The sequence below is a fragment of the Tachypleus tridentatus genome, chromosome 6 (genome assembly GCF_004210375.1).
Source record: "Tachypleus tridentatus isolate NWPU-2018 chromosome 6, ASM421037v1, whole genome shotgun sequence".
Lineage (NCBI taxonomy): Eukaryota > Metazoa > Arthropoda > Merostomata > Xiphosura > Limulidae > Tachypleus > Tachypleus tridentatus.
In genome coordinates, this window is record NC_134830.1 from 35230029 (window position 1) to 35250042 (window position 20014).

General features: G+C 33.6%; 1 protein-coding gene across 11 annotated transcripts in view; it reads right to left on the reverse strand.

Annotated features, from left to right (window-relative positions):
* The window catches only part of LOC143252233 (uncharacterized), a 42787-nt gene that overhangs the window by 12621 nt on the left and 10152 nt on the right, over nt 1-20014 (reverse strand). For 4 of the 11 annotated variants that reach the window (XM_076504062.1, XM_076504060.1, XM_076504058.1 and 1 more), the window contains exons 4-5: nt 7918-8101; nt 1703-1774 (exon numbers count right to left, since the gene is read on the reverse strand). In XM_076504062.1, the coding sequence (XP_076360177.1) occupies nt 1764-1774; nt 7918-8101 (195 nt within the window). In that variant the 3' untranslated portion in view covers nt 1703-1763. Of the gene's footprint in view, nt 1-1702; nt 1775-7856; nt 8102-20014 lie in introns of all 11 variants that reach the window. The other 7 variants (XM_076504057.1, XM_076504055.1, XM_076504054.1 and 4 more) reach the window with 3 other exon arrangements.

Below are 20014 nucleotides of genomic sequence, written 5' to 3' on the forward strand. Positions count from 1 at the left end.
ACTTGTCTTCTCTCAATCTTTACCAGGTTAAGCCTCATTTCAAAATGGAAAAGCATTCGGTGTTTATCCTCATATTCCTATTCAACCATCATCTTGAATGATTTTTCATTTTTGTATTGGTTAATTATCTTTCTCCTTGTCATGGCCTCAACTCCAAATGTTTATTGAGTTGTCAAAATATTTGCTGAACTTCTCCAGTACCTTAACTTTAAATATCACTTTAACAAGGATGAATGACTTATTCTACCTCTTGCTTCTTTTAAGTCTCTAAAACAGTCATTTCACCACTCACATGGCTATATTTCTTGAGTTAGTTCTTTTAGTTCTAACAGTTTTTGATCCTCACATCTTAGATCATGAATCAACACAGTTCAAGGAACATTTTAGTTATATTTTATGATGTTGAAGCCTTGGAATCTCTTCTGTCTTCCTCACCTATTTGCAAAGATATCTTTCCTGCATTGGGAATAATTTTCTCACTGCTTGAAGTCATTCCTTTGTGATGCACTTACGTGCATCACTTCCAGTGGGATTTGCTTCTCAGTGGTGTTTGAATTCATAACAATCATCATGACAGTAGAATACCCTTTTTTCTTCTTCCTTTTGACTTTCATGTTGAGAAATCAACACTGTTCTGGTTCATGAAAGGTTTCAAGTAGCAATCTCTCACATGAATGTGTCAGAAAGTTGAGCTGTTCAATGTATTTATTTTGAGTTTCTTTTCTTTCTTCAACATCATTGTGTAATTGTTCATACAGAAAACTCTTTTTGTGGTATCGTAACTTATATCAGTAATCAAAGAACTAATTTTGTTTGTAACTTGTGTTTTTTGTAACTTTTGTCTACTTCTTCTGGTGTTAAACTCCCATGATCATTACCTTTTTTTCACACTGAACTTTTCACTCTTTGCTTTTTTCAGTGAATGGTCAAATCTCTGGTCGTTCAGTAATCAGTACTGTTACTATATTGACCAATCATCTTCTTCCATTCTTCTGGTTTCCAGCTTCAGATTCCAAATTCTCTGGCAGTTGTGAATGTTGAAGATCCTTATATACGACTTTCCTATTGTATATATGTTAAAAAGTAAATGAAGGTTAGGTAGTAGTCTGCTGAGAAAATACACTTTCAGAGTGTCCTCATTTGGTTCACTCTCTTATGCTGGTTCTGCTTTGCTTATTTTTCTGTCTACAAACCCAACTTTTTGATGATCCAGTGATTCTTCTAATTCTCTCTCTGGTTCCTTTTTCCATCTCAGTGTGGGTATTTTGGCTTTTCATATTTCAGAGGTAAGTTTGCTCATTTTCAGTTTTAAATTTTTAAAATTAAAATTAATTTTAATCAGCTAATTACCTTGAAAACGATTTCCGGGTTATGTGTCATTATGGTCAGTACTAAAAGTAGAGCAATAAAAGTGTTAAATGACATGCAGCAAAAGTGTAATAACTACTACAAAGTTGTAAAGGACTTTCTGTAGCAAAATGGTAATGATCATAACCTGCCAAGAAGACTAACAGGTAAGTATAAGAACCACTGTCAGTCACCTGAAGTTGGTCTTTCCAGTCCTGGTTCCGGGTGATGTGTCATTATGGCCAGTAGGTAAAGCAATAAGTGTTAAATGACATGCAGCAAAAGTGTAATAACAACTCGCCAGGACGACTAACGAGTAGTTCAAACAGATAGATCAAACAGCAGCATTACTCACCTAAAGTCGGCCTTTCCAGTCCTGGTGTCAAGTTATTTAATGTTCTGGTCATTTTACAATGTCAAAATGGAACTGTAAAAAGGGAACCACAATTAAAAAGATTAATAGCCATTAAAAAATTAAAAACTTTATCAAGGTGGACAGTGTCACCATCACCAATAACACTGTCCAAAGTTACAGATAAACCCTGGGAAAAAACATGTTTAAAATAGTGCCGTCTTTGAGAATTGTAACGATGGCAAGAAAGTAAAATATGGCTTATTGTGATTTGAGTGTTACATAAACTACACACTGGTGCATCAGTTCCAGATAAAAGAAAACGATGAGTTAAAAAACTGTGACCAATGCGTAGTCTAGTTAGAACTTCCTCCTTCCGAACCTTACGGAAACCAGATGGCCAAAGCCCAATATTGGGGTTTTATTTGAAAAAGCTTGTTGTCCCGTTGCTCGCTCCAAGTGGACTGCCAGCTGGCACGGAGCCAAGCCTTGATTACAAGACCATAGTCCATGTACGGAATAGGCACAGTGGTGACAGTGCCGGAGCAGATAGATATAGCTGCTGTGTCTGCAAGCTCATTCCTGCAAATACCAACATGGCCTGGTATCCAGACAAACTGGATAGAAGTAGCAGTTGATGAGAAATGGGCCAGTCGGCTTTGAATATCAGCGAGAACAGGGTGTGAGCCAACGTGTAGCGATTCCAGGGCCAGTATAAAACTAAGTGAATCAGTATAAATAGTGCAGTTGGAGTACTGCTCAGCTTCAATATAATCCAGGGCAAGAGATATGGCATACAGTTCAGCAGTGAACACAGAAGCTGTAGAGGGGATTCTGCGAGCAACCATCGAACCGTGGCAAACCATAGCAGAGACCACTGAATTACCTGATTTGGAACCATCTGTATAAATGGGAACGGAATGATCGTTTGAAAGATGTTCAATAAATAAAAGATGGTACTTCCAATCTGGAGTATCTGCCTTTTTCAGATGACTGAAAGAAAGGTCACGTTTGGGGGCTGTAATAAGCCATGGTGGGATGGGCTGACCTGTGGAATCTGCAATGTTATCCAAGGACAGACCCAATTCATCCAATTGTGACTGCATTCGAAGACCAAACGGAGTAATGGCAGATCATCTGTTCTCAAAAAGTACGGCCCACTGAAGAAGGAAAACACATCCCCAGGTGGGATGCTTTGGTAAGGAACGAAGTTTTGAAGAATATAGTAAGGATAGTTGCAAATGGCAAAGGTGCAGAGAAGGTTCATGAGATTCAACGTATAAGCTTTGAACTGGAGAGGTGCGAAAAGCCCCAGTGCAGAATCAAAGTCCTTGGTGATGTATGGGGTCCAGCATCTTTAAGGCTGAGAGTCTGGCAGAGTCATAGACCATTGATCCATAGTCGAGTTTTGATCGAATAACAGCACGATATACCTTTAACATAGAACATCAATCTGCTCCCCAACTGGTAGTAGAGAGGACACGGAGAATGTTCAGTGCTCTTGTGCATTTGACCCGAAGCTGCTTTAAGTGTGGTAAAAATGTCAGCTTATGGTCAAAGATAAGCCCCAAGAACTTGGTCTCAGGAACCATTGGCAGCAAAACTTCACCGATATGAAGTTCAGGATCAGGATGAATACCCTGTTGGCAACAAAAGTGCATGCAAGCGGTTTTAGAGAGAGAGAAATTAAAGCCGCTCGCCATAGTCCACTTCAGAACACGATTGAGGGCAGTTTGTAGTTACCGCTCAACTTATCTCATGTTCGACGACTGACATGATATGTGAAAGTCTTCGACATACAGCCCATTCGCAATAGTGAGAGGGAGTTGTTCAGTGATGGCATTTATCTTTATACTGAAAAGTGTGACACTCAAAACACAGCCCTGAGGGACTCCAAGTTCCTGCACAAAAAAACCGGAAAGTGTCAAACCCACATGAACTTGGAATCTTCTGTCCAATAAAAATTTTTTAATAACTAATAAGTAAATGGCCACGTCACCCATATGTATGGAGGTCTCGCAAAACGCCAAACCTCCATGTTGTGTTATAAGCCTATTCTATGTCAAAGAATACTGATACAAGATGTTGGCATTTGAGAAAGGCTTCTCTGATGGATGTTTCAAGTCGAATTAGGTGGTCTGTGGTGGAGGGCTGTCGTCCCACACTGGATGGGCGAGAGGAAGTTGATTCGAGGAACCAAACAAGACGAGCATTAACCATCCTTTCTAAAGTCTTACAGAGACAGCTCGTCAAAGCAATTGGACAGTAGTTTGAAGGAATCTTGGGATCTTTCCCTGGCTTAGAAAAGGTAAAATAATAGCCTGGTGCCAGGCATCAGGAAAAACATTTTCCTGCCAGATCCGGTTAAAGACAATTAGAAGGACATCAAGAGAAGCAGCAGATAGATGGTGCAGCATGTCATAGTGTATATCATCAGGTTCAACAGATGTACTGCCAGACCGATGAAGGGCCATTTTCAGTTCCACCAGTGTAAAGGGACAATTATAGTCAAAGAGGCAGTCAGTTCGAAAGGAAAGAGGGGAACGCTCTGCCAGAGTCTTGATGGCCAAGAAGGTGGAGGAACAAGCAGAAGTGCTATATACCCGGCAAAAGCCTAGAGTATCAGCAATGCTCCGGACATCAGCCACCTCCTGACCATCAGAGAGAAAGATCGAGAAAGGGGCAGAATTGTAGTGCCCACTGACCTTTCGAATCCTGTCCCATACGACCTTGGAACTGGTGGTAGAAGATATGCTAGTTGTGAACTTAATCCAAGATTCCATCTTGCTTTCACGTCTTACCCACCTAGCATGTGCACGGGCCCATTGGAATGTGACGTGGTTTGAAAGTGTGGGATATCTACGAAAAGTATCCCAGGCCCGTTTCTGAGCCTTCCGTGCTAAGTGGCAAGCAGGATTCCACCACGGACGAGGATATCGTGGAAAACGTGTTGAGGTTTTAGGAATACACTAAGTAGCTGCTTGTATAATACAGCCAGTTACCACTACCACACAGTCGTCTATTGATGGCAGGATCAAGTTCTGCGAGAGCAGTGAAAGTGGACCAGTCTGCCTGATCCAGCTTCCAACGGGGCACGCGGGTAGGGTGGCATCGACCACAGCCAGTCTCTCTCAAAAGTATAGGAAAATGATCACTGCCCAGTGGATTATTGTCAACCCTCCATGAAAAATTGGAGAATAATGAAGGGGAGCAAACTGAAAGATCAATAGAGGTAAAGGACTGACTAGGTGCATGAAAATAAGTGGAAGAACCAGTATTGAAAAGAAAAAGATTGTGATCAGAGAGCATACGCTCTACAGAGCGACCCCTCTCATCAATAACAGCACTTCCCCAGAGGGGATGATGTCCATTAAAGTCCCCCAGGAGTAGAGAGGGAGACGGCAACTGTTCAACGAGAGCATCAAGGTCTGATTGATCATATGTCTCACCAGGGGACAGGTAGAGAGAACAAACAGTGATGGTATGACCCAAGGAAACACAAATGGCTATGGCCTCCAAGGGTGTGTTGAGTGACAAGGACAAGGTGGGCACATGCTGATCAACCAATAGTGTCACCCCTCCATGTACTCGTCCATCACACAGCCTGTCATTTCAGTACAGAGAAAAATGCCGAATGGTGACTGTATCAGCAGGTTTTAGAAATGTTTCTTGTAAGGAAAGACATAAAGGATGGTAGGAAGCAATCAGTGTTTTGATATCATCCAGATTAGAATGTAAACCTCGACAGTTCCATTGTATCAAGGTGGCCATTTTTAATGAAGGGTAGGCGAAGTGGCTGGAGAACCCTTCTGTTTACGACCATGTCTTTTTTCCTTACTGTCCTTAGTCAGAGGAGGTCTATCAACCTCCATGGATCCTGCCCTTGGTCAATTGGGCAGGTCTTTGTTATTGGAAGGGGATTCCAGTGACTGAGGACGCAAACGAATAATTGTTTTGCCTCTAGGGGTGGAAGAAAAAGAAGTATTAGAAAAAATGTCTGTATTTGAAACTGAAGGATGTGGATCTTGAGGTTTGTTGGAATATATGAAAGGAACAGAGATGGGTGTGGAAGTCGATTCATCAACCTTTTTAATCACGGAGGTCAAAAGGCTTTTCATTTGTTTTGAAAACGATTCTCTTGGAGGCACAGAGAGATCTGTCTGCACTCCCACTGCAGTTGTGGAACGAAGTGCAGCAGCATATGTCCGAGATGGAGTGGCAAACAGCAATTTCCGAGCCTCAGGATAACTAATGTTATGAGTTGTTTTCAAATGTTGCACCTCTTTTTTCCTCCAACCATTTTGGACATGAACGAAAGTAGGAAGGGTGAGAACCATTGCAGTTGATGCAATGTGGGTCCATGTCACAGTCATAGGTATTGTGGTCCTTGCCACCACAACGAGCACATGTCAGGGAACCACGACATGATGTCTTTGAGTGGCCAAACCTCTGACATTGCAAACATCAGAGAGGGTTTGGGATGTATGGCCGTACCCTGCAAATTAGATAACCTGCCTTGATGGTGGCAGGTGCACGTGATGATGTAAATGTCAAAACAAGGGTATTTGTTGGTAGTGTAACTCCACCTTTGCGAATGGAGATGCGTCTCACTGCAGAAACTCCTTGAGTGGAGAGACCAGCGAGAATCTCTGACTCGGGGACGTTCTTCAAATCCCTCTCAACAATAACTCCTCGTGATGAATTCAATGTAGCATGAGGGGAGACCTTAATAGGTACATCCTCAATTGCCATTGAATTCAAGAGGAGTTGATTGTGGTGGGTTGTGGATGTTTCAACTAATATGTCTCCAGATCGAAGCTTCTTTACTGACTTTGGAGAGCCAGCAAGACCCTCTAGTCCCTTCTGAATAAAAAACGGGGACAATTGCCCTTAAGGTTTTTCTGAAAGAGAATGTAATATAAGAAAATGGGGTACAGGTGTTACAGATGTTGAAGATTGCTGCTCAGAGTCTTCAAGACGTGATCACTTACTTATTGACTGTTTTTTCACTATTTTATTTAAATTTTTTGTTGGAGGATCCATAGGAAAAAAGAAAAATTTCGGTACCCATTGACCCCACCCACCATGAAGCCCTGCAAGGGGATGCACAACAATGTCATGCAAGAACATTGCAGCAACGCCAGGGTTTCGTGAGCTCTATACCCAAACACCAGCATCAGACACAATGTCCACAACACCCGTTGAGAACTTCCAACACTGGTACTTGGTTGACTCTAGCCCAAGTGGACCAGCCGAATGACCCAAGGGGGGCCACCCAAAGGCTGCTACAGGAATTCAAGGCCAAAGTGGTGTGTTAGGGTTGGACCCCTCAAACACTAGGATCCTCTCCTTCCCTTCACAGGTCGCCACGCACGGCAAACACGTGGGTGGATGTTTAGATCCCAGAGAAGGTAACCAAACAGAAGAGAACCTTCCCTGGGAGGTCCCCTCACCACGTATAGGAATCCACACCGAGGGGATCAGGAAGGGACCTTAGTGTCTTGTTTGTATTGTGATTAAATTGTATAGTAGAAAACATACCAAAATATATGTCTGATTACTGTTTGAGTACTGCCTTAAATACACAGACAAGATTTACTGGAAAATAGGTAGAAGTTTGGTTAAAAACAATGAACATAACATTCTCACAACTTTAAGTACTTATAAATGTGGTTTGTTTTAAGACAAATAATTTCTTCTCTTTATAATAGTAAAAAATATATTCTGTACATTGTCTTTTTTATTTTTTATCAAAATGAGGTTCATAACTTTTTGTTCTTGTGCCCAGAGATTTATTCTGTCCAATAAAATGTTTTTTGTTTCTAATTAAATAAAAAATGTATTTACATGAGGCATAAAGTTTTTTGATATATTAGTGTGTGTTTTTAGAACTTAATAGAACTACACTATACATAGCTTAATCTATTATAAATCTAATCAAATTCATTATTAAAGTATAAAATCTGGTGACTGGTTTTCAAGAGTATCTGGTATTTATCTTCAGATCTTTATTTTTAGGAAACTTCTAGATAGACCTTGGCAAAGTTTAAAACGTACTTGTTCTTGTGGCACATAAATGTATGGACACTGTTTTCCCTGTTGGACTTAATTGACCATAGACATTTGATTTGGTGTTATTATCAACCTGTTCACTCACCTCTTACACAAAATAAAAAACTTTGCCTTATTCAAATTTTGATTGCGTTTTCAAATATTACCAATGTTCCAAATTCGTGAAGTTTCTCTGCTTCCAACAATACCAAGATACTTCCCTCTTCTTAGTTTATGTTCAATAATCATACCACTGATGATGTGATTTTCATGCCTGATCTGTAGTTTCACAGACTTTGGAATGTCAGGGATCAACCAACAAATTAGAGTTGTCATGATGAATACAAGACACTAAAAAAAAGTAAAAACATGATAAGTTTCACTGGAGCAATTTTTAAAACATAATCTTTTTACATAACACTGTTTAACCAGTACAGATTATAAAACTTTATAAACAAAGATTAAACTATGAATATTTCTTAAATTACAAATGAGCACATACAGTCATTCAAAACAGTATCACTACTACACAATTAGAAAAACATTATACTGGATGAATAGAAGTCATAAAATATCTAACACTTTTAGAATTGGGGAATAAAAAAGGATAGTTTTATAACAAAAATGGTTAATCTATCCATTTTGTGAAGGATAACTTAGTAAATGTTACTGAAACTTTTAAAAACATTCTAGGATTGTCCTGGCTGTATTAAAATGTATTACCCATTATAGCCTATTTATGTTGTTTCATTAAAAATACTGAACATAGTTATAATGTTTATATATTTTCAGTCGCAGTAAATGTTAAACAGTTTCCAGCTCCCTTGAACTTAATTTAATACAGCATTTCTCAACTGGTTCTATGGGTTTATGTACATCAAAACATATGTTTAGCTTCCTCAAAAAATTTAAATTACAGATAAAAGGTGATTTAATAGAAGCTATTCACACTTTATATTTGTTTTGGAAACTTTGGTTAAATAAAGTCTCAGGTTAGTTCTACAATTAGCATTTAAAAATATTCTATCTTTTGAAGAAAGAAGGTTGTGTGTCCTAAAGTGAAAGCTACTGTAAATTGATTTATTTTAATATAAACTAAAATGAACTGTAAATGTAATTACGTTTAATCAAAAATAAGATCTATAATTTGAAAAACTGTTTCCAATCACAAAAAGAAAAACGAAAACCAAGCAAGTTGTAGCAAGCTGCCAACAGATCGACTTATATTCGTATTTGTTGTTTGCTGTTGGGAGCTCTCTATGGTCTTGGTACCTGAATGAAGAAACCATGAAATAAAATGACCTTAAAACAGAAGCCAGCATTTTAAGCAACTATTTTATAGTGGATGTTTTGCACTTTATAAAATTTCAACTTTACCTTAAAACTGTTATCTGTACTCAGTCAAATTTTTTTTTTTTTAAATTAACTTTCTAACTTAAACAACTAAGCTCATTTTGTGCTTTTATATGAACAGCAATATGCAAGTTTGTTAGCTATATCTAATTGTTAGAAATAAATTCTATAGTTTCCTTCCAAAAAAGTTCCTTTGAAATCCTAATGGGTGAGAATATTTTGTTGGAATTTTGTGGCTCTGATGTCTGGGAAATTTTAATAGCTTTGTATCAGAAGAAAAGTAATAAAATCATCAAAGCATTTACTCTTCAAGTTCTGTTGTGTTTTATTTAAACAATATTTGTGTATCAATCCTGAAATACAGTCATTAAAATAGTAGTTGTAGTTGATTCAAATGTTGCTGAAGATGAAGTCAGTAAAGTTCTCCCTCTTGAAGATGTATAACTTTTTTACTGCACATAAAACACAATCCAGAAACAATCTTTCCATCTTCCTAAAAGAAAAATACATTAAAGTGTTGTTCAAATGTTACTTCTGTTAGAATAAAAAAATGAAACCAATTGTGAATATTATGAAATCTTGTGATTATTTTTCATGTTTATAGAAGGATAATAAAATTTCTGTTTCGTACTATGAATAATTATGCTATATTAAATAATGCACTTGAATAGAATTCTAAAACTACTGTAATTTCTATCTAGGTTTATAAAGAAACAAAAATCAAATTCATTACTCCTTAAAGCAACATTTTTTGTCTCAACCCATCAGGCTAGCTTCATGAAGTATTGGCTTTGACTGCCAAAACAAAAAGAAACTTTCCTGATTTATACATAGAATACACACTTTTTATTAGTTGCACAAATACAACCAATTGTCTAACAGCAATATAAAAGAGAGTTACAAATATTTCTTGAAAAACAGAAGATAATAGAAGGGTTTGTTATTTGGGTTGAAATTTTATATTCTGGGTTGTCATTATCTACTATATATGTTTCTAATTGGTTGAATAGTCTGAAACCCTCACAAGAGAAGAAAATAAAAACTTATAAATGAAAAGTCAGAGCATCACCAGATTGTGCAGAGAAGTTCAGACTGAGAACATATTTAAATATTCATTTTCTGAGTTATAAAGTATCTTTTTGTACCAAGTTTAATAATATGTATTGATTGATATAAAGTAGTTTAATTAACCCTTTACTGATCCACCCATATATCTACACATGCAAGATATCATCTACAGCATTATATTTGCACATGCCAAACATCATTTCCACCCATACATTTAACATGACAGACATCATCTGTAGCCATCTATCTATGCATGCTAGGCATCATTTCCATCCACTTACACATACCAAATATATCATGTTGCATTCAATCGCCTTGCATCTGGTTCATTGTGGTCAAAATGTTGTAACAGTGAAGGAAAATGCTTCCATGGATGATAACTTTGAAACTAACTCAATAAAATGGTTGTACCTTGCACAATTTGATATCCCATGTCAATAGGGTTAAAGTTTGAATCTATGTAAAATGGTTGTAGCTTGTGCACTTTCATATCCCATGTCAGTAGGATTAATGTTTGGATCTATGTAAATTTTGGTTGTGATTTCTGCACTTTGATATCCCATGTCAGTATGGTGAAAGAGAGACCACACTGATGTGCCATGTCAGTAGGGTTAAAGAGACACCACATTGTTTTCTATGCTCTGTTACTTCGAAACAATAATGCAAAAATTAACACCTACTTGCAGTATTCCACACTGGTGTAGGTTTCAGAAACGATATTCATATCAACAGAAAACTCACTGATATTGAAATCTGATAAAGTTCAGAATTCCATTCAGTGACCCATCTGGTGAAATGAAAACTGAACAGAATATTTCATCAACAAAACTTGAAGTAAATGTGACGATCAATGCCTAAAAAGTAAGAATATAGAATTGATACTGCAGAAAATAACATACTTTCACCTTAAATAATATACTGTAACATTATTTAGTTTGATAGTGTAAGAGCAAACCTTATGAAGTATTTCACACCATTAAGTAGATTTGACAATGTAGAAAAAAATATTCACATATGTAAACGTCATGGTACACAGTTAACTTGGTTTGACATTGTGGATAATAATAAAATTCACTGTGTTAAATGTCTATTACATCACTAACCATGCTTGATAAAACAGAAAATAATAGCATTTTTATCTTAAGGAGAGGAAATCTCAGAACAGAAGGAGATTAGCAATCTTTCAGATATTAGTGAACTATTAGAATGTGTTCTTAAAAATCAAGATGAATTCGTAGAAACAATGATTACTGAAAAGTTGGAAATAGACTTTTAAGACATTAAAAAAGAAAATGACAGACATAGTGAGAGTCATTATTATGCAATAAAACGTGATTTCTCATATACTTGGGGAAAATTTGGAACAAGAAAAATATAGACATTATAAAAGAAGAGAAGAGAATGCCTACTTTTGCAGAAGTTACAAAGATGAAAGTAAAACTGCAGAGTGAAGGGAAAACCATTACAACAAGAAGCAGAGAAAGAAACAAAAGTAGCAAAAGAAGTGTACTCACCATCATACCCAAAAAGAGTATGATATTTTTTGGAAACTAAAAGAAAAGTACAAAGTTTGGTTAAACCCAAAGAATTGAAAATAGGGGTAAATACACTGAGAACTATAGCTAAAGGTGGCATCTTGGTGGACGTACAAAAGAAAGAAGATTCATTTACTTAAATATGCACTATTAAAAGTAAAAGACTTGGAAGAAAACTTTGATGCAAATATACCTAAAAAGAGACATCGACAAATTACTATATGTAACGTAGGTGAGGATATGTGGGATCAAGAATTTGGTATTAAGGAACAAAATTCAGAAATATTTGAATGATGAAATTATTGTTAATAAGAAATTTAAAACATTCACAGGTTTCAATTATTTTGTTACAATTGAACCACGAAAATATAAAAAATTGTTAGAAGTTAATACAATTAAATTGGGGAAGATTTTGGATATAAACAAACATATTGGTGGAACACCAAGCTAAAGATCTTCAGGAGTAAAGTGAGAGCTTTAAGGAGAAGATTTCAAATGACTAAAAATGTTAATTTAAGACAGTATTATGAACTGGAATACAAGAAACAGCAAGCAAAATGTACAAGATTAATTATTATCACTGAGAAAGAAGCTTTAAGAAATTATATTACAAGTATTACTGGTAATAATATTTTTTGGTATACTGTATAAAACTATCATAAAAAGAAGAAATATTTACAAATTAATGAAATAAGAGATAAAGATGAGAATATCACCAAAAATAGAAATGAAGCTATAAATGAAATTCTTAATTTTCACTTTCCATGGGTGAATTATGATTAAGTGGTCTCTAGAATAGGATTTTGTGATGAAATACAGAATAATAATGATATTGATGTGAATATAAATGAAGATAATATTACAGAGTATAAAATTAACAATGTCATGAGGAGAATGGAGGATAATAAAGCTCCTGTATATGATAATTTAAAATTGCATATAATAAAAGAATAATATATTTTGCTAATAAAAATTGGTTTATCAAAATATTTAATTTTTGTTATAATTATGGTATTTTTCCGTTAGTTTGTAAAAAGGCTAAAGCAACTCTCATCCATAAAAAAAGGAAAAGATAAAATGATTCCGAGTAGTTATAGACCAATACGTCTTTTGCCAATTTGGGGTAAAATATTCAATAAAATATTGAAATATAGATTGATTTATTTTACAGAGAAATATAAATTAATTGACAATGTACAATATGATTTTAGAAGTAAGATTATGTTTATGAAAGTATAAACAATAAGTGCATTACATTATTAATTTCCTTGGATTTTAAAAATGCTTTTAACTCTGTGGATAACATGATTTTAATAAAACATTTGAATAATCTAAAAATACCCTTGAAGTTGAAAAAGTGATTATTGATTTAATTCAAAATAGAGAATTTTTATAGAAAGTATAACTAAGAAATATAATAAAAGAATTCCACAAGGATCTAGTTTGGGTCGTATACTGTGTTATCTATATATTGATGAAATGTTAAAATTAAAGAGTACAAATAATGCAAATATACAAGCATTTGCTGATAACACCATTATGTTAATGAGAGCAAAAGCTTCATACCAATTTACGTCTTTGTCTGAAGATACACTAAATAAGGTAAAAACTGGATTTTAGAAAATAAATTACAACTTAATATAGATAAATCAAATTTTATTTTAATTTATTAAGGTCAAAATATCATGCATATACCTACAATTACTATTAGTAATAAAAGAATTAAATTTAATAAAGAGTTGAAATACTCAGGTATTATAATTAATATAATGAAATTAAATGAAATTAAACTGCCCATCGCACCTAAACTTTGTAAAAAGTAAAATAGTTAATGTCATTCAAAAATTAAAGAGGATTTCAAGAGCCACTTGGGGTTTGAAACCAAAAGTTATGAAAGATATTTACATATTAAGTATCGAGAAAATTATAACATATGGATATGATATTTGGTTTGAAAATACAGAAAGAATTAAAAGTAAAATCTTACAAATTCAAAGAATAGCAATATTACCCATCAAAACACTTGTAAAACTGTAGCTAGTTTAACACTAATTACATTAACGGGTATTCCCCTGTTAGATATAAAACCAGAAGTTGGTGTTAAACTATATGAATTGTTTTTTCTTAATCAAAATATCAGTATACAAGATGAAGTACTTAATGTAGAAAATACTGAAGTTCTGACGGAGCTGAATTTCACTCCCTGGATCAACCACAGTTTTAACTGTTATTATGATGAAGATTTGAAACAATTTAGTAATAAATTTTATACAGACAGTTCAAAAATTAATAATAAAGTTTGATGTGCTTATATATATGTTTATAATGATGAAATTAAAAAGGAAAGTCTGTTTAGATTAAATGATAATACAACAGTATTTATGGTTGAATTGTTTGCAATATTTAAGACTATTGATTTCATGGTTAATAATAACATTTATCAAGCAGTGATATATTCTGATTCAAGGTCATCATTAATGGCACTTAAATAAAGTAAAAATAATAATTATTTAGTTAATAGAATTAAAGAACATATTATTTATAACAAACTTAGTATTACCTTTATTTGGGTCAAAGCCCACAGTGGGATCAATTATAATGAAATAGTAGATCTTAAAGGTAAGGAAGCAACACAGAGAATGGAAATTAATGCTAAATTTGGAAAAAGTAAAAACAAATTAAAACAAAATTAAATAAAGAATTAGTAAGTAACTGGCAACAGAGATGGGATGATGCTTCTGTTGGTAGATTCACCGATAAATATTTTAATAAAGTAAATTTTTTAGATGTAAAGGAGATTTTTATATAAATCAAATTTTAACAAATCATGGGATCTTTCAGTCAAGAATTTATGGAAAAATCTAATTCATGTCCCTGTGGAAAGATAGGAATGCAAGATCACATACTTTTATATTGTAAAAATTATGAATATATAAGAAAGAAATATTTTCCTAAAAATTATTTAAAATGGGAATTTAAGAATTTATTATTAAATGCAGGAGCAGTAAATGGTATTAAATGTATTATTACTGATATATTGGAAAAATTATGTTGCAATTAGTTTGATTTATTTATTTTGTGTTTGTTATTAAGTATGTAACAATCTTGTAAGTTGAGGAAAAAATTAGTATTATTGTTGTTATAATTATTGTAAAAGGAAAATGTTGAAATTTGTTTGATTTATTCGTTTTGTATTTGTTACTAAGTATGTAACAATTTTGTAAGTTGTAAAATAAATTTACTATTATTATTGTTATAATTATTGTAAAAGGAAAATGTTGAAATTTGTTTTATTCGTTTTGTATTTGTTACTATGTAACAATCTTGTAACTTGTAAAAAAAAGTATTATTATTATTGTTATAATTATTGTAAAAAGAAAATGTTGAAATTTGATTTGTTTTGTATTTGTTACTAAATATGTAACAATCTTGTAAGTTGTAATAAATTAGTATTATTATAATTGTTATAATTATTGTGAAAGGAAATTGTTGAAAATTTTTGTGACATTTATTGAGTTTTGTTTGTTACCAAGCTGGTAACTTATAAAATACATTGTAAATTTTGTAAAAAAATCAAAAAGAGAGAGAGAAATGCAAGAGGGTACGTTTTGGTTATTTCACTTGCAGTGTTCAAAAATCTGTTGAGGTTGATACATATTCACACAAGTTTATATTTGTTTCTATCTACTGCAGTAGAGGTTTACAAATCAGTTACCTTATAATAAGCACTTCTATACAAGTCTACAGTATTTTTAAAAGTTACGCAACCACTAGTATGTGAGCACTATACAAATTGCACACAGCAACAACATGTAGCAGTTTTTTTTAATTTATAGCATCTGAAGTACATGTACAGTTACAAGTTTCCCATCATTCTAAATATGACATTTTGTAAATAAACAATTATTTGTTCCTTAATCTCAATCACCAATGTTGTATCTGTTGTTTTATTTTTAGCATGTATGAATGAGTTTTACTCAACTCAAAGCATATTTTTTAGATTGTTTTACTCACAAAGTTTTTCTACATTTATTAAGCTTCTTAAATTAACAAGTGCAATGATTACTGGTCTACTTTAAACCTTTAAATGTTATGATTATTGCAGATTTATGCTCTAACTGCAATGAATTAAAAAAAAGCATTTACTATTTCTGTTATAAAGCAAAAGTTATCAAGAGGTAACAAATAATATGTTATAATGCGAGAAGTTAAAAATTGGAGACTAAGTTAATACTTAATGTTTTCATAAAAATGTAATTCCAATAGTATACCAAAAACAAAGTTTAAAACAGTGGACTGTTACAAAGTGTGGAAAACAGATCACTGACTGTGGCTATTCACCATTGCACTTTGCTTGCTGATGTATTTTGTTATCACATTAGCAGCATCTAATTGGCCTAGTTACTATGTTGTGTGCGTGTTTTTTTTTTACAAACCTCATAATCACATATATTACACACAAAACAAGTACAAAAATCAAATACACAGTTATATACAATTCAATGCACCTAATAAAACCTGTAATTGCTCATATCAAAGGACACACAATAACGTAACATTGTGAACAAGGATGAACAAGTTTAGTATAAAATTGCAAAAAAGAATTGAGATTATGAATAACATACTTGGAATAATCAAAACTTTTCTTTCTCAACTCACCCTTACAAAATGACAACAGATTTAAATGGATATTTTTGGCTAAACAAATTTTCCTAACAGTCATAATACAGTATTTAGCTAATGTAATCAAAAACATACACTGCAAGCTGTCATCTTTCCTCAATCCTTTTAGGAAACCCTGTACAAGAATTTACCGTTTCTGATTCATTGATACAGGTTTTTAAGTGATAAAGAAAATAGTGTCGAAACCTAATGTCCATAATGGTTGAACCACTGGACACAGGAAATATTAATGTCTCACTGTTTCAGTTTCTTTACAACAAAGTGTACATAAGCCAGTATCATGTTTTTGCATATGAACAAGTTTATTGTTCATCATTGAAACATTGTGATAAAATAAATAATCCACATCAACAAAGACAAAACCTTTAAATGGGTGATAAGTATATTTATGTGTTTTTTTCCAGTTAGTATCTCTTAAAATATCTTTCCATGCAGTAATTTCTTCAGTAGAGTGGATGGAGTTATGATATATTAACTTAATCATTTTTCTAACAGGAAGATCATTTAAGTTGATAACATTTTCACCATCTGAATCACACATCTCAAAAATAAATTTTGTTGTACCTGAAATTGTGGTAATCTCTCTTTCAACCAAGTCTTTCCATTCTTCTGGAAAAGCATCATATCATCATATAACTTTTTGTAATACTGTCTGACTTGAACAGGTATCACACTTTCTGATACATCCCGACATAACTCGATAATAGTTTTCAAGGGAAGCCAACAATGGACAAATTCGTAAGTAAAGTCCCTCAAGCGAATTAGTCCTGCACTAATAAATTTTTTTATAAAAGAACGTGCTTAATCCCATAGTGGGAACAAAAACATTGAGAAACAGTGGTTGCCGGAAAACAATTTCTGTGTTATTTGTTAAGATTCTACAACACCTAACAAGCATTTCACATAACTCTGATACTTCACAATAAAATGTAGGAATATTCATCATGTGTCGTGGGATAATGTCACAATACTAAACATCATGCCCAAGATTTAAATCACCATACTTGCCAAAGAGATGGGCAAAGAGGATAAACAGAGATGTAAATGTTATAATCTGCTGATCTGAAGAACCATTTTAACCTAAAAGCCTCCTTTTTCATCTTTATGTTTCTTAAATTGAAACCACCTTTGTCTTTCAAAGATATCAAAATTTTTTAATGCACTTTATGTACTCCACCATCCCATATAAAATGTAAAATATCTTGTTTAATTGTCAGGTAAATCCTATTTTCCATCGGCAAGACCATCAGACAATACCAAATAGTACTGGAAGCTAATGAGTTAACAACCATAACTTTTCCTTTCAATGACAGACTCCGATATCTCCAAGCAAGCAATATGAGTGTTATTGTCTGACAATACTTCCCAGTTCAGATCATGCATTTCTGCCACATTTGTATGGAACTAAATACCCAAAATTTTTTAAAGGGCCATTTTCAATAGTCAATTTACCCATTTTTAATTCCTGGTTAACAGCTAATGAGGCCAACCATATACCTTTACTTTTTTCCCAGTTTACTTTGCTACCAGATGCCCGTTCATAATGGTTACACGTTTCCTGTATGGCAATAAGAGAGTCAGCGTCAGACACTGTTATTTGAGTATCGTCAGCATGCAAGTACACCAGTGAAGTAGAACAGATGTTATTGTATTTAAGAGAAATACTGAATACTCGAGTATCAATTCGAGATTGACAGAAATTACCACAGATTATTCTAGACCACGTGAATTTGCAGTTAGTTGGAAAACTATAACGGAAAAGATAAACTATATCAAATGAATTTAAAACTTCATCTAATACTGTTCGGGATCTGTCATTAACAGGGGCGTAGATTTTTTACACACGATGGGGGGTATGGTTTTTGCAACCACTTATGTGGACTGTTCAATTTGCAAATTTGTCATATCTGATTACGTGAACATGAGAGCTATAAACATGCAGTCACAAAGTAATCTTGTTGTCACGATACTTGCATGTATACTTAGGCCCACTGACTGATACTTATGAACTATCACTTAGATCGAAATGCCTAGAAGCACGCCGATATTAGAGATGTACATTTCGGGCTACTGAAAAAGCTTACGTATGGGCCTAATTATGTAATTCAACTGATAAGAACACGAGAATCACAAGAACAAACACAATTTATAGGCCTGTGATGCAATAAAACAATTACACAGACAAAACTGTAAGGGAGGATGATTGTATGCACCATACCCCCACCTAAAATGAAGGGGGGTGTATCCCCCATCCACCCAGGATCTACGACCCTGTTCATTAATGTGATGAAATGGTTTTTATCTAACAATTGAAATTGCCCATTATAATGAAAAATCAGAAAGTACATCAAATTTTAAGTTACTGAAAAATGAACAGCGTTCTGCAGAAGAATTTTGTGCGTAAATATTAACTGTAAAATGTTTAGCACTAAAAGTAAATGACAAACTTATCTTATGACCTACTGCACTAATTTGAGAATTAATATCTAAACCCCTATGAAGAGAAATCGCAACACCTTTTCTATGTAATTCAGTATGGTCAGTTAACATTTCCCTCTCCACTGTAACTTAACATGATCAACAAAAGCATCATACCAAATGTAAGGGAAAACTAGACGATGACAAGAGTCATGATAAACTAAATGAAAAAAAAAATAAGAGGCTGAGAAAACTTAGCAGAAGAAATGGGTATGAAATTTACATAGATAGGCTTAATTGTAGTATTGCAATGTTAGAAGTATAAGAAATAAATTTGATAACTTTATAGAGTGCTGTTAGGAACATAAGATTTTGATATAAAGGGAATAACTGAAATATGTTTAAATATAGATGATTTTGATGACAGAAATTTCTTTGAAATACAGGGTTACAGGCTATTTAATTGAAATAGAGTACCAAAAAACCAGGAGGAGTGACTATATGTAAAATATGAATTACATGAAGTTGGAGTTGAGGATATAAAAAATGACAGCCATAGCATTGAATCCATTTGGGTTACTATTAGTGGATATAAAGGTAAAATGCTTTCAGTAGGAATTTGTTACAGACCATCAAATTTTAATGATGAAATTAATAAGAAACTTTACAATGAGGATTTTGGCTATTAATAAAAAACAAGGTCAAAATTATGGTTGATTTTAATTTACAATGAGGATTTTGGCTATTAATAAAAAACAAGGTCAAAATTATGGTTGATTTTAATTTCAAACATGTAGATTGGGAAATGCTAGAGTAAACCTGTGTAAGAAAGAAAACACTTTGGAAAGAACTCAGGAAGGCTTTCTTTACCATCTAGTCAAGGAACCTACTAAAAACTGCTGTTGTTGGATGTAATGTTACCCTTAAATATAGAAATGATCAAGTTGAAATTTCAGAACATCTGGGAGTAAGTAATCATTGCTAGAATAGAATGTATAGTTTTAAATCTGATTTTAAAATAAATTATGGAAAACGTTTATCTTGTTTGAAGATCTTATAATAATTTTTAGTTCGAGAACTTCCATTCTGACATTTTTCTTCCTACACGAGTTGAACATACACTAAATGCTGTAAAAGTTGTTTTTCAAGAAACGACTATTCTCTGGAAAATACCTTTGTTTTGTTATCAAATTTATATTTTGGTATG